General features: G+C 38.5%; 2 protein-coding genes across 2 annotated transcripts in view; both read right to left on the reverse strand.

Annotated features, from left to right (window-relative positions):
- Nucleotides 1-17,682, reverse strand: part of TMEM237 (transmembrane protein 237) — a 24,707-nt gene extending 7,025 nt beyond the window's left edge. The window contains 7 exon segments of the mRNA XM_007469218.1: nucleotides 1-138; nucleotides 915-1,035; nucleotides 10,785-10,922; nucleotides 13,125-13,181; nucleotides 14,097-14,107; nucleotides 14,710-14,741; nucleotides 17,641-17,682. The exon segment at nucleotides 1-138 is cut by the window's left edge and continues 10 nt beyond it. Coding sequence (XP_007469280.1) covers nucleotides 1-138; nucleotides 915-1,035; nucleotides 10,785-10,922; nucleotides 13,125-13,181; nucleotides 14,097-14,107; nucleotides 14,710-14,741; nucleotides 17,641-17,682 — 539 coding nt within the window.
- Nucleotides 17,683-19,173: 1,491 nt separating this feature from the next.
- The window catches only part of MPP4 (MAGUK p55 scaffold protein 4), a 38,837-nt gene continuing 36,374 nt past the window's right edge, over nucleotides 19,174-21,636 (reverse strand). Inside the window, exons 20-21 of the mRNA XM_007469219.1 lie at nucleotides 21,186-21,320; nucleotides 19,174-19,365 (exon numbers count right to left, since the gene is read on the reverse strand). Coding sequence (XP_007469281.1) covers nucleotides 19,174-19,365; nucleotides 21,186-21,320 — 327 coding nt within the window. The remainder of the gene's footprint in view (nucleotides 19,366-21,185; nucleotides 21,321-21,636) is intronic.

Raw genomic sequence — 21,636 nt, forward strand, 5'->3', positions numbered from 1 at the left:
TTCCCTACAGGCTGGCTAATACCAGTGGGTGCAGTCAATACAGACTGTTGTTCTGGACTACTTTGCTCATCAGTAATTATGTCTTCATCTTCAACTCCTAGCTCATTGGCATAATGTAATTCTGCTGGCTGGGTTTTCCTATAATCAGGGAGAAAGTAAGAAAAATGGATGATTATTAACTTTTTACAGACCCAAATAAGGAGGTACCTGTGAGTCTCATGGAAAGAGCCTTGGACTTGGGAGTCACAAAATTTGGTTTTTACTCAAATGGATCAGTTATTAACTCTTATGCACAGCAAGTCACTTTTATTTCTGTGGGCCTCAGCTTTCTCATCTGGAAAATGAAGTGACTGACCTAGATTCCTAAGCTTCTTCACAGATTTAAAATTACATGATTCTATATAGATATTGATCGCTATTTGCAGAGTCACTTCCAAGTACAAACAAGTTATGTAACTTCCAGTGTACTTCTTTAAAGAATACCATTATATTTTACCTAACACTTAATTTCCTATGTTAAAATAAACATTTTTATGTATTGCTAAAAAAATCGTAATTTGAATTCTGTTAACATGAGAAAATAAATAATATAGCCTATTTTATTAACATTACCTTTAATTTTTAATATCTTTAATATTTTTATTACTTATACAAAATCTTCTATTTGTGCTCCTCTTCTTCAGAGACAGCTCCTAAAATTTTTTATTTAAATACAATATTTTACTTTTCTCAGCAGGTTTACTCTTTTCAAATTTACCCTTAGATTGGTTTAACTGATATTTTTGTACTATTACTTATCCCAGAGATATACAACTACAGGTATTTAATAAGACTTAGAAGCTGCCATTTGGGAGCTTGAAATTAAGCATCAAGGTATCTCTGCAAAATATTTAGAAGGAAAAATAAATTCTTACTTTGTCTTCCTTCGAGGTTTTTGAATAGCTGGCTCCTCAGCTGGCTCCACATTGATACCATTTTCATTTGGTAATAAAGATGCACTAGAAGTCTTCTCCTGGGTAAAGGCAGTCTCCAATTCTGAAAATAAAGTAGATTAAGTTTTCAAATTACCAGGATGTAAAAAGGAAAGTAAGGTACAAGACTTCTGCAAGACAAAAGAACTTTAAGAATTTTAATTGGCCCCCAATTGTTTTCACCATCTTACAAATTTTTAATTTTTAAAATTTTACACCTCTAAACACGCAAGAGTAAGTTTGAAATTGTGATACCAAACAATATAGAAAAAAAAATTAAGTAATCCAACACCCAGGGTGTGTCAGAGATCTCCAAGATTACTTCTAGGTTCTGTGATTCACTCAAAGGACTCACAAGTCATTTACACTCATGGTTACACTTTATTACAGGGAAAAGACATTAAGCAGAATCAGCATAAAGGAAAAAGCTCATGGAGCAAAGTCCAAAAGAAAACAGGTACAAGTTTCCAAGAGTCCTCTATCAATGAAGTCACACAGGATATGCTAATTCTTCCAGCAACAAGTTGTGACAACACATATATCGCTTTCTCTTCCAGGCAAGCTCATCAGACACTCAACGCCCAGGGTCTGTATTGGGAGTGATCACATAGGCACCCTCTGCCAAGCACATACCAAAATTCTAGACTACCAGAAGAAAAGCAGATGTTTAGCATAAATCACATTGTGTGCACAAATGCACAGTGAGCCACCCTGATAGACAAAGCTTTATATCAATGTAGAAAATTGTTTAGCAGCCAAGTTCCCAGATGCCAGTCAAGAGGCCCTCTAGAAAATAGGCCTGTCTAGGCCTGCTGTATTAACTCTTTTCTGCACACAAGCTATTAAGTTCAAGTGAGTCAATGGAAGCTTCTAACCCACTAGAAACTCCTCCTATCTGGAAATACAGGAAATGGAATGCCCTCAAAGTCCCGAAAATTCTATTTTAAAAAACACTTAGGGGCTTCCCTGGTGGCGCAGTGGTTGAGAGTCCGCCTGCTGAGGCAGGGGACACGGGTTTGTGCCCGGTCCGGGAAGATCCCATATGCCGCAGAGCAGCTGGGCCCGTGAGCCATGGCCGCTAAGCCTGCACATCTGGAGCCTGTGCTCCGCAACGGGAGAGGCCACAACAGTGAGAGGCCCGCATACCGCAAAAAATAAATAAATAAATAAATAACACCTACAGCCTGGGCTGGAAATATAATATAAGCAGTAGAGCTTACCACAGACGTTCTGAACAAAATAAAAATGAACAAAATTTAAAACCCAGAAATTTAGAAAGCTGGACTTGTAGGGGTAAGTACATTCTAGAATGGCAGTCACAAGTACTCTTTGGCCTAAACTTAGTTGGGTCCTGAATTTTCTAAAAACAGTCATTTCTATTAATACATTTTTTTCATAAATTATAAAACTATAATTATATAAAATTATATGAAAGTATAATTTTTCATGAATTATAAAAATTATATTTTTTCATGAATTTTCATGAATTATAAAACTATATAGGTATATTGGTATCCATCTTGATTTTCAAATTTTACCCTAACTGAATTACTAAGAGTAGTATTTTTTTTTAATTTTTGAAATTTATTATTTCTTTTTATACAGCAGGTTCTTATTAGTCATCAATTTTATACACATCGGTGTATACATGTCAATCCCAATCACCCAATTCATCACACCACCACCACCACCACCCCGCCACTTTCCCTGCTTGGTGTCCATAGGTTTGTTCTCTACATCTGTGTCTCAATTTCTGCCCTGCAAACCAGTTCATCTGTACCATTTTTCTAGGTTCCACATATATGTGTTAATATACAATATTTGTTTTTCTCATTCTGACTTACTTCACTCTGTATTACAGTCTCTAGATCCATCCACGTCTCAACAAATGACCCAATTTTGCTCCTTTTTATGGCTGAGTAATATTCCATTGTATATATGTACCACTTCTTCTTTATCCATTCATTTGTCAATGGGCATTTAGGTTGCTTCCATGACCTGGCTATTGCAAATAGTGCTGCGATGAACACTGGGGTGCATGTGTCTTTTTGAATTATGGTTTTCCCTGGGTATATGCCCAGTAGTGGGATTGCTGGATCATATGGTAATTCTATTTTTAGATTTTTAAGGAACCTCCATACTGTTCTCCATAGTGGCTGTATCAATTGACATTCCCACCAACAGTGCAAGAGGGTTCCCTTTTCTCCACACCCTCTCCAGCATTTGTTGTTTGCAGATTTTCTGATGATGCCCATTCTAACTGGTGTGAGGTGATACCTCACATGTTTATTTAGACCGGGAATGTTTGAGGTGGAAGGAACCTTAGAGATCTAACACAACTCCCTCATTTTACAGGTAAGGAAACTGCTCCAGGTAAGCTGAGCTGCACTCAGTTGCATCTTGTCTTGTGTTTCTCAGGGAAATAGACTTCTCTAGGTTCCTAAGAAGTGGGCTTTTCTTGCCTGACAAAAGTTCTACTGGCCAGAGAGAAAAGTAAAATGGAGATTTCTAGATACCATATTTCTGGACTGACCTCAACTTGGGTCAGTTCTGTCCCTGCATGTGTGAAAGGTAGGCTGCACAGTGTAACTGACTCCAATAAAGGAAGCCAGCTGGGGCTAAATATGGAATAATATGGAATAAATTTAGGATCCATATGAGAGAAAATTCCTGAGATTAGGAGTTACTGAACATCTGAATAGACATACAGCTGATAATGGCAGTGGAATCTCCTTTTCTATCTGTCTGAATTCGTTCATTTGTGCTTTTTAGAGGCAAGGGAATGGATCGGGTGGCCTTTTAAGGTTCCTTCCTGTCCAAGGACTCTTACTGAGTTAAGTAATATAATAAAGGTAAATCCAATCTGAAATGCTCCCCAAGCCAACGTTAACTGGAATGAAGTTTTATGAGGGAAACTTCAGTTAAGCTTCTAGCTTCTCACTTCTTCCCTTGCCATGAAGAGATGAGCAATGTGGAGAAGGGTGGCAACTGGTGTAGCTTTGGGGGTAAGAAATGTGCTACTACCAAGGTAAGGGATGACTACGAACTCAGGACCTTCCAGGAGATGGAGAAAGATGCCCTATAGAACCAAGGCAGCAAACTATTCCCTGTGAATTAAACTCTGATATATTGGCTTTTAGTAATGGAGGAGGGGAAGGGGGGTTGGTTAAAAAAACTCAAAACAAGTTGGGGAAGGTCCCCATGTTCTTTGTTATCTCAAAATTACAATAGCCCTGGTAACTGCAGACAGCTCTATACTGCAGGGCAAGTCACCGCACAGCCCCTTCTAAATGGAGGAAAGGGACCCCCAGTGAGAAGTCATTAACAAAGGCAAAAGACATGCAAAACAAACAAAATAATCATGACCGAGAGAAGGCCAGCAGACAGTCTGACTCTGTTCTCCCTTCCTCCTGCTGCAGGCACCTCAGACAATGTAAACAGTTAATTTGTTCACCTGTAGGCTCTGGGCAAACAGAGGCCTGGTCACACCTGAGTGGATAATTCGATTACCCCAGCGTGGGAATGTACACCTCACTGTAGTTTTGATTTGCATTTCTCTAATAATTAGTGATGTTGAGAAGCTTTTCATGTGCTTCTTGTCCATCTGTATGTCTTCTTTGGAGAAATGTCTATTTAGGTCTTCTGCCCATTTTTGGATTGGGTTGTTTGTTTTTTCAATATTAAGCTGCATGAGCTGTTTATATATTTTGGAGATTAATTCTTTCTCCATTGATTCGTTTGCAAATATTTTCTCCCACTCTGAGGGTTGTCTTCTCGTCTTGTTTATAGTTTCCTTTGTGGTGCAAAAGCTTTTAAGTTTCATTAGGTCCCATTTGTTTGTTTTTATTTCCATGACTGTGGGAGGTGGATAAAAAAAGATCTTGCTGTGATTCATGTTAAAGAGTGTTCTTCCTATGTTTTCCTCTAAGAGTTTTATAGTGTCTGGTCTTACATGTAGGTCTCTAATCCATTTTGAATTTATTTTTGTGTATGGTGTTAGGGAGTGTTCTAATTCCATTCTTTTACATGTAGCTGTCCAGTTTTCCCAACACCACTTATTGAAGAGGCTGTCTTTTATCCATTGTATATCCTTGCCTCCTTTGTCATAGATTAGTTGACCATAGGTGTGTGGGTTTATCTCTGGGCTTTCTATCTTGTTCCATTGATATATGTTTCTGTTTATAGGCCAGTACCATATTGTCTTCATTACTGTAGCTTTATAGTATAGTCTGAAGTCAGGGAGTCTGATTCCTCCAGCTCCATTTTTTTCCCTCAAGACTGCTTTGGCTATTCGGGGTCTTTTGTGTCTCCATACAAATTTTAAATTTTTTTGTTCTAGTTCCATAAAAAGTGCCGCTGGTAATTTGATAGGGATTGCATTGAATGTGTAGATTGCTCTGGGTAGTATAGTCATTTTCACAATATTCATTCTTCCAATCCAAGAACATAGTATATCTCTCCATCTGTTGGTATCATCTTTAATTTCTTTCATCAATGTATACAGTTTTCTGCGTACAGGTCTTTTGTCTCCCTAGGTAGGTTTATTCCTAGGTATTTTATTATTTTTGTTGCAATGGTAATTGGGAGTGTTTCCTAAATTTCTCTTTCATATTTTTCATCATTAGTGTAAAGGAATGCAAGAGACTTCTGTGCATTAATTTTCTATCCTGCAACTTTACCAAATTCATTGATTAGCTCTAGTAGTTTTCTGGTGGCATCTTTAGGATTCTCTATGTATACTATCATGTCATCTGCAAACAGTGACAATTTTACTTCTTTTCCAATTTGTATTCCTTTTATTTCTTTTTCTTCTCTGATTGCTGTGCTTAGGACTTCCAAAACTATGTTGAATAATAGTGGCAAGAGTGGACATCCTTGTCTTTTTCTTGATCTTAGAGGAAATGCTTTCAGTTTTTCACCATTGAGAATGATGTTTTCTGTGGGTTTGTTATACATGGCCTTTATTATGTTGAGGTAGGTTCCCTATATGCCCACTTTCTGGAGAATTTTTATCATAAATGGGTGTTGCATTTTGTCAAAAGCTTTTTCTGCATCTATTGAGATGATCATATGGTTTTTATTCTTCAATTTGTTAACATGGTGTATCACACTGATTGATTTGCATATACTGAAGAATCCTTACATCGCTGGGATAAATCCCACTTGATCATGGTGTATGATCCTTTTAATGTGTTGTTGCATTCTGTTTGCTAGAATTTAGTTGAGGATTTTTGCATCTATATTCATCAGTGATATTGGTCTGTAATTTTCTTTTTTTGTAGCATCTTTGGTTTTGGTATCAGGGTGATGGTGGCCTCATAGAATGAGATTGGGAGTGTTCCTTCCTCTGCAATTTTTTGGAAGGGTTTGAGAAGGATGGGTGTTAGCTCTTCTCTAAATGTTTGATAGAATTCACCTGTGAAGCCATCTGGTCCTGGACTTTTTTTGTTTGTTGGAAGATTTTTAATCACAGTTTCAATTTCATTACTTGTGATAGGTCTGTTCATATTTTCTATTTCTTCCTGGTTCAGTCTTGGAAGGCTATACCTTTCTAAGAATTTGTCCATTTCTTCCAGGTTGTCCATTTTATTGGCATAGAGCTGCTTGTAGTAGTCTCTTAGGATGCTTTGTATTTCTGTAGTGTCTGTTTCAACTTCTCCTTTTTCATTTCTCATTTTATTGACTTGAGTCCTCTCCCTTTTTTCTTGATGAGTCTAGCTAATGGTTTATCAACTTTGTTTACCTTCTCAAAGAACCAGCTTTTAGTTTTATTGATCTCTGCTATTGTTTTCTTTGTTTCTATTTCACTTATTTCTACTCTGATATTTCTTTCTTTCCTTGTGCTAACTTTGGGCCTTGTTTGTTCTTCTCTCTCTAGTTCCTTCAGGTGTAAGGTTAGATTGTTTGAGATTTTTCTTGTTTCTTGAGGTAGGCTTGTATAGCTATAAACTTCCCTCTTAGAACTGCTTTTGCTTCATCCCATAGGTTTTGGATCATCGTGTTTTCATTGTCATTTGTCTCTAGGTATTTTTTGATTTCCTCTTTGATATCTTCAGTGATCTCGTGGTTATTTAGTAACGTATTGTTTAGCCTCCATGTGTTGGTGTTTTTTACATTTTTTTCCCTGTAATTCATTTCTAATCTCATAGTGTTGTGGTCAGAAAAGATGCTTGATATGATTTCAATTTTCTTAAATTTACTGAGGCTTGATTTCTGACCCAAGATGTGATCTATCCTGGACAATGTTCTGTGTGCACTTGAGAAGAAAGTGTAATCTGCTGTTTTTGGATGGAATGTCCCATAAATATCAATTAAATCTATCTGGTCTATTATGTCATTTAAAGCTTGTGTTTCCTTATTAATTTTCTGTTTGGATGATCTGTGCATTGGTGTGAGGTGTTAAAGTCCCCCACTATTATGTGTTACTGTCGATTTCCTGTTTTATAGCTGTTAGCAGTTGCCTTATATATTGAGGTGCTCCTATGTTGGGTGCAGTTATATTTATAATTGTTATATCTTCTTCTTGGATTGATCCCCTGAACATTATGTAGTGTCCTTCCTTGTCTCTTGTAACATTCTTTATTTTAAAGTCTATTTTATCTGATATGAGTATTGCTACTCCAGCTTTCTTTTGATTTTCATTTGCATGGAATATCTTTTTCCATCCCCTCACTTTCAGTCTGAATGTGTCCCTAGGTCTGAAGTGGGTCTCTTGTAGACAGCACATATATGGGTCTTGTTTTTGTATCCATTCAGCAAGCCTGTGTCTTTTGGTTGGAGCATTTAATCCATTCACGTTTAAGGTAATTATCGATATTTTTGCTCCTATTACCATTTTTGGTTTGTTTTGTAGGTCCTTTTCTTCTCTTGTGTTTCTCACTTAGAGAAGTTCCTTTAGCATTTGTTGTAGAGCTGGTTTGGTGGTGCTGAATTCTCTTAGCTTTTGCTTGTCTGTAAAGCTTTTGATTTCTCCATCAAATCTGAATGAGATCCTTGCTGGGTATAGTAATCTTGGTTGTAGGTTCTTCCCTTTCATCACTTTCAGTATATCATGCCACTCCCTTCTGGCTTGTAGAGCTTCTGCTGAGAAATCAGCTGTTAACCTTATGGGAGTTCCCTTCAATGTTATTTGTCGTTTTTCCCTTGCTGCTCTCAATAATTTTTCTTTGTCTTTAATTTTTGCCATTTTGATTACTATGTGTCTCAGCGTGTTTCTCCTTGGGTTTATTCTGTATGGGACTCTCTACGCTTCCTGGACTTGGGTGGCTATTTCCTTTCCCATGTTAGGGAAGTTTTCAACTATAATCTCTTCAGATATTTTCTCTGGTCCTTTCTCTCTCTCTTCTTCTGGGACCCCTATAATGCAAATTTTGTTGCATTTCATGTTGTCCTAGAGGTCTCTTAGGCTGTCTTCATTTCTTTTCATTCTTTTTTCTTTATTCTGTTCATAGCAGTGAATTCCACCATTCTGTCTTCCAGGTCACTTATCCGTTCTTCTGCCTCAGTTATTCTGCTATTGATTCCTTCTAGTGTAGTCACTTCAGTTATTGTATTGTTCATCTCTATTTGTTTGTTCTTGAATTCTTCTAGGTCTTTGTTAAACATTTCTTGCATCTTCTCGATCTTTGCCTCCATTCTTTTTCCAAGGTCCTGGATCATCTTCACTATCATTATTCTGAATTCTTTTCCTGGAAGGTTGCCTATCTCCACTTCATTTAGTTGTTTCTCTGGAGTTTTACCTTGTTCCTTCATCTGGTACATAGCCCTCTGCCTTTTCATCTTGCCTATCTTTCTGTGAATGTGGTTTTTGTTACACAGGCTGCAGGATTGTAGTTCTTCTTGCTTCTGCTGTCTGCCCTCTGGTGGAGAAGGCTATAGTTCTGAAGGCTGGAAGTCTGAGAGCAAGGTGCCAGCATGGCTGTATTCTGGTGAGAGCTTTCTTGCAAACAGATGTCTTTTTGTGTGTCCTCACAAGGCAGGGAGAGTCAGTAAGTGCCTTAGAGAGTAGTTTTAATTCAACTATATTTACTGACAGTAATGAAATAAATTGTAGAGTAGGTAAAGCTGTCTTAGGGTCATTTCTGTCTCTTTCCTTCTCTGCCCTCTTCTGCCCACTCCTTCTCCTCTTAGTGCCCCCAGGCACTGTGGTATCCCATTTCAACTTGCATCTCAAAACTGTGCTCCATTCTCCTAACTTTTCTAGTTCCTGCCCTCTACTCCTATAATTCTTTCATCTAATAAGGATCTACTATCTTCTAAGAGGCAAGGAATTAGTCAGGGAAACTATTTTGTAATAAACTATTCCTTGGGGCTGATGTTAATAGGAGAGAGCTAATCTCCCAATCTTTGTTCCTTCCTTTGTTTTACTCTAACAAAATCTATTTTCTTTTTTCTGATTATTATAAAAGTTATATACATAAAAATTAATAAAACATAAATGAAGAAAGAAAATTTAAAAAAATCATACCTAATTCCTCCTTCTAAAAAACCTACTACTGTTGACACTTTGCTATAGCCTTCCATTCTTTTTACATATGTGTATGTATATACATATGGTCTGGATTGTATTGTGCCCCCCAGAAAAGATATGTGCAAGTCCTAACTCCCAATACCTGTGAATGAGATTCTAGAACTAGGGCCTTTGCAGATGTAATCAAGTTAAGATGAGGTCATGCTGGATTAGGATGGGCCCTAAATCCAGTGATTGTTGTCCTTTAAGAAGAGCGAAATTTGGATACAGAAACACAGGGAAAAATCTGAAGATGGAGGCACAGAATGGAGTTATGCTGTCACAAGCCAAAGAATGCCAAGAATTAGAAACAACCACCAGAATATAGAAGACGCTAGGGTGGATTCTTTCCTAGAGCCTTTGGAGGAAGCATGGCCCTGTGGACACCTTGATTTTGGACCTCTATCCTCTAGAACTGTCAGAGACTAGATTTCTGTTGTTTTAAGTCATTCAGTTTGTGGTAATCTGTTCCAGTAGCCCTAGGAAATTAATAAAACATATTTTACAAAAATGGGACCCTTTGATACATACTATTTTATAATCTTTGTTTTTGACTTAACAATATATTACTGATGGCTTTCCATGTCACTATTTTACTTTAACAGTCCTTTAAATAAGTACTTGGTTTCTATTAAATGGGTAAAACATGATTTATCTAGGCAGTATCACATTGTTAAATATTTGGTTATTACCAGTTTCTACTCTTATGTTACAGTTAGCATCCTTTAATTACTGTAGCCATTGTAGTTACTTCTATTCCTATAAGTTCAGATAGGCTATATCAATTTATACTTTCTATCAGTGGTGTACGAGTATACCAATTTCTCACCAATACTTTTATATCCAACAGTTTGGGATTTTATAATCTTTAAAAAGCATTGCCAGTTTGATAGCAAAATAATGATATAATATTCTGTTTACCTTGTGAATAGTGCTGAGACATAGTGAGACTCAAAAAATGTTGGCTTTTGCTCCATTATATTGCTGTTAATACAGAATTTTTCCTTTCCCCACTAATCTCAATGTCCATTCATAATATACCAAATTCATATACATACCAAGATCTGAACCTTCTGTTTTGGTCTTGAATTTGTACCCCTTCTCATAATCTGTACAGATACGCTCAAAAGAGATCCTCTAAAATATTCCTGACTTAACCCATGGGAATTACTCTGGCGATAAAAATTTTAAGCAAAAAAGAAAAAACTGGGATATGGGTGGGGAAAAATAGGAACAGACAGGTTTTTAATCATACCCCCAAATCACAACTGCTGTCACAACCTAACCTTCGTTTCTTTACATACCAAGAGGTAGCTTCGTCTTCTTCTGTCTCCTTTGAACAGGAGCTTCTTGATGTTCTATGGGGTCTTTAGTTGGTGGCTCACTGCCCTCAGGTGGCCTGTGAACAGCAGTCTGAACAAGACCTTCCAAAGAAGCACTAGCTACAGAGAAACGGAGTTGGAAAAAACTGGGATAACTTGAGCAGAGATTACTAAGTCTTAAAAATATAGGGAAACGGGGAACTGGAATGTTTCCTATATAATAACCTCTTCTCTTACAGAACTAATTGTGCCCCAAATCTTGATTTTCTCCCTCCTCACCTGTAACTTTGGGCTTTAAGTTGGGAAAAGAAATAAATGAGGGAACAAGGAAGAATGAGGAAGCAAAAAACCAGGGGGCTAGAAAGAGGAATAAAAGAAAGGCAGGAGGAAAACTGCTTCTGAACTTTCAAAAAGGTGAAAATGTAATGGAAACTGTCACCATAGGGAACGCTCTTGTCTTATGCCTTGAGAATTATCAGCCTCTATATAGTTTAGTCCTTCATTAATAAATTAACACATGATAAAGTCATCATGGATAACTGGAGTTAACAGATTACTTAAAAATCTCTTCATCTGATCATTTCAATCTCTCCCCTCATCAAATCTTTGAACAGATTTCGACCCATTTTGCCAGATTTGAATTTTACTTCATTACATTCACTACATTGCTTCTTCACAAAAGAAGAAATACAAATGAGTGAATAAACAAATGAAAAGATGCTTAACCTCATTAGTATTCAGAGAAACGGAAACTAAAATAAGCTACTTTTTGCCCACTAAGTTGACAAAAAGAATTGAAAGATTGATATTTTCCAATGTTCTCAAGAATTTAGCAAATGTGACACTCAAACTCTGTTGGTGGCAAGACAATAACAACTCCCTTGAAGGCAATTTAGCAGAAATTTATCATATTAATAATGCATAGGTCCTTCTGTCTAGCAGTTTTACTGCTAGCAATCCATCCTATAGAAATATCTCTTCTTCCCCACCACCCACTATTTTATGTAGAAGAACCGCAAATTGTAGGAGTGAAAAATTTGAAGTACCCTAACTGAAAAACAATTTTAATAAAAGCCTAGCAATACACCTCCATTTTTGTCTAGAGCACTGATTTTTTTTCTCTTTTTTACAAGAAAAAAAGCTGGTAGCTGGGATAGAGCCCTACCTCTGCTACTCCAACTCAGTCTTTATTGCATCCTTCACCAGTGACCTTTCTAAATCCACATGTACATGTCTGTACTTAATTGTGAGTATATTTTTAGGACCTAGCATTTCAGTATCTTTGTGAATCTAAGTCTCTCTGCCTCTCTTTTCTTTTTGTTGCATATCTGTATGTCTTTCTCTATGCATCCATTTCCATTTCTCTCTTTTCCTCCACCCACCATGTATTCCGCCATTTGTTAGGCAATGATAAGCTAATACAAGTTTCCAACCAGGTATAAGGTATGATCAGCTACGAGCTTTAGGAAGTCCAGCAGTGGTGGGCAGGACCGACTAGGGTGGAAGAAAGCTAGAAGTACAGAACAATGTTGGAGGCTACCCCAATAGCTCAGGTGAGAAGAAGGAGCTAGGCTAACTATGGTCGTGACAGTGGAAATGACAAGGGGAAAGAGACGTAAAAGATACTACAGAAGAAGCAAGCTTGTGAGAGGTAGCAAGTAGAGTGAAGTGACCAGTGAGAGGCGACTGAGGTTTCCAGCCCCAGTCACTGGGAGAGTGGGGGGGGGGGCATTAAAAGAAATTTGTAAGTAAGCAGTAAAACTTGATTTATTGTTGAAAGTGATGATAAATTCTGGACGTGCTGAGTTTGAGTTACTGACAGAATGTCCAGGATTATCAGTGAATGGGACAAAAAATGTTCACAGAACTTGCTCATTATTGGAGCTTTAATACCTGGATGATATGGTCCTGCCTTCAGACTCATGTTGTAATGTAGAGACTCTCTGACTGAAATGAGGGATCCAAGAACCTTGTGTCTCTAAATCCAGTATCCTGTTCAAGGGTCTGGAACCAACCATAGCTCAAGACAACTTATGTTATCTAGGGATGAAAGACCTCAAAGAGTCCAAGAATGTTGTGGAAGTAAAATCTGGGGCAGCATAACCCTTTATTACACAAATGTTTCTAGATACGCTTCAGGCTGCCCACTACCTTGTCCCTCACTGCCACCAAGAATCCCACTGCTTCAAAGTAAACTGGATTCTATCCTTAACACAGCAGTGACTTGGGACTGGGGCCTGGCCTCTCCCTGATCTGTGATGTTTAGCATGCCTGAGGTCCTGGGAAAATCTGTGATCCCACACAACAAAGAACACTTCTTACCTAGTGTGGTTTTTGTTCTGGGCTTCTTTTTCTTAGGACGACTAAGTGGAATAGCATCTATAAAACAGAAAGAACAACAGAAAAGGCTGCCTAAAATTCAATGCAGGGAAAAGTCAAAGGGGAACTTTTAGTAGGGAAGACCTTTCCCTCTTTTCCCCTGGGTCCAGCCAATTTCTATACATTAGGGGAAGAAGGCAAGAGACTGACAAAGTCAAAGGGAGCCCATAGTATAGTACCGGTAGCTCACGGCTGGTCAGTAATGTTATAAACTGTGACAGAAAGTGGGCTCACCAAATATTCATCTGATCCCCTAAATTTCCCAGCCCCCTTGCACTTAGGTGTGGCCTATGACTGGTTTTGGCCAATAGGCTGCAAGATGAAGTGATCTGTGCCATTTGGGGGCCAAAACATTGAAAAACCCAGTGAGTAACCCTCCAGCTTCCCCTTCCCTTGCTGTGGCAACTGAGAAGGTCTCATGTTAAGATGGCAGAACCACAGCATGGAAGTAGCCGGGATCACTACATCATTAGTGAAGAAGCAGAGAAAGGTAACTGTCCTGGATTGTTGCTACAATAGACTTTGCATTAACCAGAAAAACCCCATATAATATTAAGTAACTGAGATTTTGGGGTTAGCGTGACATAACCCAGCCTATCCTGATAAAACGAGACAAAGGAAGAGGTAATCCTTATTACGCAACTATAATCTAGCCAACAGTTATGTTCTAGGTGACTCCATTCAGGGATGAATGCTTTTTAATTTATAAGGTCAAATATCAGCCACATAACTAGTGTTATATATCAACCATCCTTTAAAAATGGCAGTCATAGGAGATTACTATGATAAAAAGTTGTAGCATTATAAATTATACTATTCAGATTCAAGTTTAAGAGAAAATGAAGGAATCAAACTAACTTTCAAACACCAAATACTGTATTTAGAAAGTTTTACATTAACAGTGAACTAACTCACCTTGATTAGCACTTTATATGACACCAACCAAATTTAATCAGGACAGAGACAAAAAGAGAAACTCTGTTAATTAGAAATCTATTATATTGTTAGACTGAAAATTGACTTAAATCATTACAAACTTAAAATAAAATTAGCTTTCACACAAAATCAGCTAGTTTACAAACTAGCTTATTAATTATCAGTAATAAGCGGTTTAATAAGACTAACAAAGTAACCCCAATATCTTCTGAACCTACATATACATATTCCCTACTGTCTATTAATAAAGTGGATTAAACAGATTAAGAACTCTTATTTTGTCACTGATTAAAATCAGCTTAAACTCTGAGGAAACTATTCTAGCAAACAAAAGAGGATGAGAATTCTGATAAACAAGACATTAAAACATTAAGAATGGATTCATTATCCTAACATGTGGACATTTAGTCTCCGAAACAGAGCATTTAATTATAACTGTTATCTTGATGATTCAAGAATTATTCATCTTTAAACTTTCAGGAAGTCTCTTCTGAATTATTATGATTGTGTAAAAGTACTAGTCAATTTTTCTCACTTTACTCACTTTGCATTCTCAAAACTCAATAATAAAATTACTGTAAATTATTTTTACCTTGGCACAGGTGGAAGGGCTCGTGGAGGACGCTATGGGGAAAAGAAAAAGAAAACTTCTTGTAAGTAAAAACCTTAGAGCATCTTTACTTCGTGTATTTCAAATTTTTGATAATCCTATTCGTCAAGTGAAACCCAGGAGGTACTGATAAGAATCAGATGGTCAATTTTAATTTGTCCTATCACTTCTGAATTTCATATAAAGTTCCTTCCTTCCCTATATTCCTTAATGTCTACAGACCAGGCTCTGTTCTAAGCATCAGGGATATAGTAATGAACAAAACAGAGGGATCCTTGCTCTTATGGAACTTACATTCTAGTGGTTAAGTATTAGACAATAACGTTAAGTATATATATTATTTATATATATATATATGGAAGAGAAGAATGAGGAGTGCTACTTTAGTTAGGAAAAGTCTCTCTTTAGTTAGGAGATATTTGAGCTGAGACCTGAATAAGAAAGGAGCCAAAGGGGAGCAAATTCAAAGCCCTTTATGGGAGATTGGGCTTAGAGAGTTCCAGATAAAAGAAGGTCAATAACGATGAAGCACAGTTATCAAGGCATGGGCAGATTAATTAGGAAGACAAAGGGAAGGAGCCTGGATTTTTCTTTTAATTTGGGTATAGCTGCTTTACAATGTTGTGTTAGTTTCTGCTGTACAGCAAAGTGAATTAGCCAGATGTATACATATATCCTCTCTTTTTTGGATTTCCTTCCCTTTTAGGTCACCACAGAGCACTGAGTAGAGTTCCCTGTGCTATACAGCAGGTTCTCATTAGTTATCTATTGTATACATAGTTGTTATATATGTCAATCCCAATCTCCCAATTCATCCCATGCGCCCCTTCCCTCCTTGGTGTCCACTCGTTTGTTCTCTATGTCTGTGTCTCTATTTCTGCTTTGCAAATAGGTTCATCTGTACCATTCAAAAGGGATTAAAGACCTAAACGTAAGACCGGACACTATAAAACTCTTAGAGGAAAAGATAGAAAGAACACTCTTTGACATAAATCACAGCAAGATCTTTTTTGACCCACCTCCTAGAGTAATGAAAATAAAAACAAATGGGACCTAATTATGTGTAAAAGCTTTTGCACAGCAAAGGAAACCATAAACAAGATGAAAAGACAACCCTCAGAATGAGAGAAAATATTTGCAAATGAAGCAACTGAAAAGGGATTAATTTCCAAAATACACAAACAGTTCATGCAGCTCAGTATCAAAAAACAACCCAAGCAAAAAATGGGCGGAAGACCTAGATAGACATTTCTCCAAAGAAGACATACAGATGGCCAAGAGGCACATGAAAACATGCTCAACATCACTAATTATTAGAGATTTTGTTTTAATTCAATAGGAAGCCAATGGAGGTTTTAAGCCACATAGTAACATACTTTTTAAAAACATACTCTGAAACATACAGTGTGAAAAACGCATTTTAGGCAGAAAAAAAAAATGCTATTTTACATGAATAAGAAAAGTGTTTGCAGTTCAGAGAAATTACAGTTAAGTAATTTCTGGAATTTACTCTGGAATCTTTCAAAATAAAATACTAACAAAAATGCCTAGAAATCAGTTTAATGTTCCAAGTATCTCAAGCTGCTTGCAAAGGACATTGATTTTAAAAAGTTAAATTTTAAAGACTTGTAGTTTGTTCCACAACTGTCCCATTTACCTATCCATTCATTCAAAAAGTGTGTTAATACAAATGCTAAAAGATTAGGACAAGGCCAGCTGTCTTAACACTATCCAGTTGTCAAAATTCAACCAGCAAAGAAGGACAGTTATTGTTCTATCTATCTACAAAGCGGTATCGTTCTAAAGATGCTGTGGACCGCTTTCTCACCAAAGACTCAGTTCACACGATAACTCCACATTTCAAAAGTCCCGCAAAAATGACGTATCATCCATCCAGAAACCCAACCTCGACAACCCTCAAAAGTAGGACGGCTCAACTTAACTGAAAGTAACTAAGGCTCGCTTACCACCTGCTTCTTCCCCATTCCGTCTAAAGCTAGGCTGCCCGGCAGCCGCTGACTCCCAGCCACTGGTCGCTCACACCCCACCCGGGTTCACACCCGCCCAGCGGGCCCCGCGCACAGGCGCAACGCGTCATCGAACTGCGCCGCAGAGGCCGCTCTGGCCCGCAGCCTCCTCCATCAGGGTGGGAGCGAGGAGACCTGGTGTGGCTTTTCCAGTGTACTTCTGCGGAAAAGGGGGCGTTGGAGTCAGGGCTGACATGCCCGGGAGGAGAGACTCCAGAAGGCGCGGTGTAGCAATCACGATTTTTCCCATGGTTTCCCAAGTGGTTGCGGTGATTTGTTCGAGGGAAGTGAGAGAAGACCAGGATTAAAAGTCCCCGCTGGCAAAGGGCTATCTCTTTCCCGGGCGGCTAAATGCCCTCCGGGAGGAGTCGATAAAAAGACCCTCTGTGGGGGCTTCCCTGGTGGCGCAGTGGTTGAGAGTCCGCCTGCCGGTGCAGGGGACGCGGGTTCGTGCCCCGGTCCGGGAGGATCCCACATGCCGCGGAGCGGCTGGGCCCGTGAGCCATGGCCGCTGGGCCTGCGTGTCCGGAGCCTGTGCTCCGCAGCGGGAGAGGCCACAGCGGTGAGAGGCCCGCGTACCGCAAAAAAAAAAAAAAAAAAAGACCCTCTGTGGCAGGCCCCGGACCCGCAGGGGCAAGGGCGGCAGCGATGTGAGGCGTCGTCATGGCAACATGCGCACTCAGGCCCCCGGAAACGTCAAGCCTGGCTCCTCGCCCAGCTCCTGGAGTTCGGGTCCAGCCCCCACCCCCAGCCCTATCCTGTGAGCGCCAAATGGGCCGATGCGCACGCTCCCCGAGCTGGGCTCTCCCCTTCTGGTCCCCAGCATGTTGGTGTCCGCTCCGCTCCAGAGGTAGCGGCAGCGCCCAACGCGCCCCTCACCGCTCACCGGGTGGTCCTCCTCCACCCGGAGCCCCGAGTTCGCCCTCATGGCGCTGTGCCGGCCGGGCTCTCTCGGCGCAACCGCCGCCTGCCCGAGCCTGGCTCCCCGCTACGCCGCCGCCTCCGGGACCTGCGGAAGGCGGGGGCTTCGCGGCGCCTGACTAAGCCACCGCCCCCGGGCCGGGTCTCCGCCTGCCCCCGCTTTGCCAAGCTCGGCGTTCCAAGGCGTCGGAGTTAGAGACTCGCCCGTTTAGCCACCAGGCGAGCGCGGGCGCGCGTGTGTGTGTTGATACAGGCAGTTCTCAGCTTCTCTCCAGTTGCGCGCGCGCGCGCGAGCGCGTGTGTGTGTGTATTACAGACGATTGTCAGATTCTCTCCAGTTGCTTGCGTGTGTGTGTGTGTGTGTTGATACAGGTAATTCTCAGATTCTCTCCAGGTGTGTGTGTGTGTGTGTGTGTGTGTGTGTGTGTATACAGGTAATTCTCAGATTCCAGTTGCTTGTGTGTGTGTGTGTGTGTGTGTGTGTGTTGATACAGGCAATTCTCAGATTCTCTCCAGTTGCTTATCCTCCATCCAAAGAAGCACGGCGTAAAATCAAATCCGGGGTCACATGAGTGTTAAAAATGACTTAATTTTCTTCATTTTGTTTGGTCGAGTTTCTTAGAAAAATAACACTTATTCACTTTAAATTTAAAAACTACAGATGTTTTGAAGCATACACTCTGTTTTATAGTTAAGAAAGAGCAGAGGGATGGCATGGATGTGGAAAAAGTTAGGGAATGATGCAGAAGATGAACAGATACTAGGGCAAGAAGAGTGACTGGAAGTCTCAGACTTAAGGAAGTAAGAAAAACAAGACTTCGTGGAATAACACCCTCATCCCGTGGTTTTCTCAGATGTTGGTCTCTAGCACTAAAATCCATTGCTCTTTCCTAATTCAGGCATAAATGTAGATACTGGCTTTTGGGGAAATTAATGATTGTTTCAGCCCTGATCAAAAGAATACTTTTTCCTTGCAGCCTAATGTGTAAAATGAGAGCAGTGCTGTTTCTGTAAGTTTTGATGTTAGATGTGAAATGTGTGTATTAACCCTTCTTTCTTGCAGTTAGTCAACTAGGTACTTTTTGTCAAATCCATGTTTATACAACAGAAGTTTCATAAGGTAAAATACAGTTTCTGAAATTAAATACGACGTATTTTATTTACGAAAGCTCTTTTTATCTGAATCATGCAAAAGCCATGTGAAATCTGTGAAAGGTTCTCTTACTCAGTGACTTAACATTGTCATATTCCTACCAATTGCTGCATATGAGGTAAAGGAACACATCTTTCCCTGAAAGCCAAATAGATAACTCTACATAACCATACAATACAGGGTTTTTTTTTCGAATAAGATTAATTAACCAACTGCAGTATTTTTAAAGTTGCACACATTATAATAGGGCAAATACAATAGTGCTGTTTTAGATTGCAGCTGTTTTTCCAGCTCTCTGTAATAGGTGAACATTGTTACAACTCCAGTATTAAGCAGAAGGCCTCCTTAAGATTCAGTATCAGAGGAAACCCATGTTGCTGGTACCCACTGAGGGTCCTCCTGAGCCTTCTGAACCGCAGACAACAACTGGGCACATGCATCTTGCAAGCTGTCATTCACAATCACGTGATCCAAAAACTGGCCAAACTGAGTCTCCATTTTTTGGGCTAAATCCTCCATCTCTTGTAGATCTTCATCCTTTAGGAGAAATCGAAAAATATGCATAGCAAACTTAATGAGACAAATAGAAATAATATGCAGTTTGTTATTGCTGTTACATTCAGTTGTGTAGCTGTTTATTAAACACCATTATGTCATATAAATGTCCTCCATTCTAAACCACAAAACTTATGTTTCTATCTTTAGTCTTGCTTAATGTCTCCCAGGTCAGGTTTTCACAAAATTGAGCAACACTTTGTAGACAGATCAATCCTCTCAGCTTCCTATTTGGACTTAAATTATCTTACTCTATTATCTAAACACTTGAAGCTCTCAAACCATATACAACATAAAACCAAAGAAATTTTACCAGTTAAATATAAATAAAACTTAAAACATAAATTTCAAATGAACATTAATCTGATTAAGAATGACATTATTTTGCAGATACAAAATGGCCACTTTGCACATGAGGATGGTATGAACTGGTTCTTCGAAATGAGGCATACCTTTACTACTCGTTGCTTCATGATGACTGAATTCACCTATAATATTGTCTGTTGCTACTATTGTGAAATGTTCGTTTAGTCAAGGTCATTTGGCCTTCACTTGGCACTAATGCATTAAATCCATTGCTACTATTTTCTTATTTGTCCACAACAATTAAAATAGTACAGCTTATTGCTAATGCAATCATAAACACAAACATAAATACAGGCACCGAGATCTTGTGGCAGTACTCCTTTATAAGATGACCAGAAGCAATTTTGTTAATTTTTTAGATTGCCATAAAAATGAGAACAGAATTTGAAATGCCCATAAGACTCAGAGAATATATCCACAGATTCCACTGTTTGAAATGCAAACTGGAGAATCAAACTTTCATACGGTAGCCACTGAAAAAATAATGAAGATAAAAATAGAGAGATAAAGGATAATATAATGATACCTCATGCTCCCATCGGTAACACATATACTAAAATTGGAATGATGTAGAGATTAGCACGGCCCCTATTCAAGGATGACATGCAAATTCATGGAGCAGTCCATATGTTTAATTTGAGCTTTGCAAGACGAAAAAGTTCTGGAGATCTGCTTCACAATATAAATAGACTTAACACTACTTAACTGTACACTTAAAATGGTTAAGATGGTAAGTTTTGTGTTTTATGTTATATGTTTTTTACCACACACACTTACATGCACACACAAACAAGTGGATGTAATATCTTGATCTAGGCGATGGTTACCTGGGTGCATACACATGTAAAAAGTCATTGAGCTGTACACTTAAGATGTATACACCTTGCTGAATGTATGTTATGATTTAAAATATTTAAAGTGTATTTAATGAAAAAAATATATATGTATATCTGGGAAAAAGAATCACTGATTAATCCCACCTGGCTTGGCCCCTCTATTATTGCTATAATCATTAATAAACATCCTCTGTGTTTTAATATATATTTATAAATGTATCTCATATTACAGTTGAGATAATTGACTAGAGCATTTTAAAGTAAATTCAAATGCTTTTGTAAAATAAATAATCTATTTAAAATACACACACCCAATTTCTGTGTGACTGCAAATTGTGGCTTGAGGGCCTTTTTTTTAAAAGCTAAACCCAAAAAGAGGAGAAAAAAAATGAGTAGCCTTATAGTATTATTAAACTTTATTTTAATATCTATAAATGATGTCCAGTAAAAAGGATAAATGAAACAAAAATCATAAATTTTTGTTTCATTAGAAACAAAAATTATATTCCTTAACATAGGGACGCTCTGGAAACAATACAGTAATTTTTTGACCAGGGAAAAAACCCCACAATACACTCATCTATTTCCTCTGTATCTTACCTTGAACTTCATGTCCACAAAGTAGTTTGTAATGATCTTGGCATTTTTCCGAGATTGCTTCATACAACTCATGCTAGATGGCTTTATAAATATGACATAGGGCTTCAGTTCATGGGTTCGAGCCACTTCAATACCCTACACAGAAAAATTAAATGCACAGTTAAAAACAGAAGTCCTAGCAACCAAAATATCTCAGTTGGGAGAGCATGAAATTGAAGATCTAAAAACAGAAGTCCTAATTTCCTAGAATCAACATGAATGTTCTCAAAATTTCTAAGAACAGAAATTAGCAGTTATTTTTAACCAGAGTATATTCTCATGTGCTCCCAAGTCCTTTATGGCTACCTGCTCAGTTCTGTTTTGTTTTGGTTTTTTGTCTGAGAAACTAGATTTTTTTCCTCAACTAAGACAAGATAATGGCAACTGCTCCTTCAAGTAAGATCCTGGTCCT

The sequence above is a fragment of the Lipotes vexillifer genome, unplaced genomic scaffold, assembly GCF_000442215.2.
Source record: "Lipotes vexillifer unplaced genomic scaffold, Lipotes_vexillifer_v1.1 scaffold648, whole genome shotgun sequence".
NCBI classification, from domain to species: domain Eukaryota; kingdom Metazoa; phylum Chordata; class Mammalia; order Artiodactyla; family Lipotidae; genus Lipotes; species Lipotes vexillifer.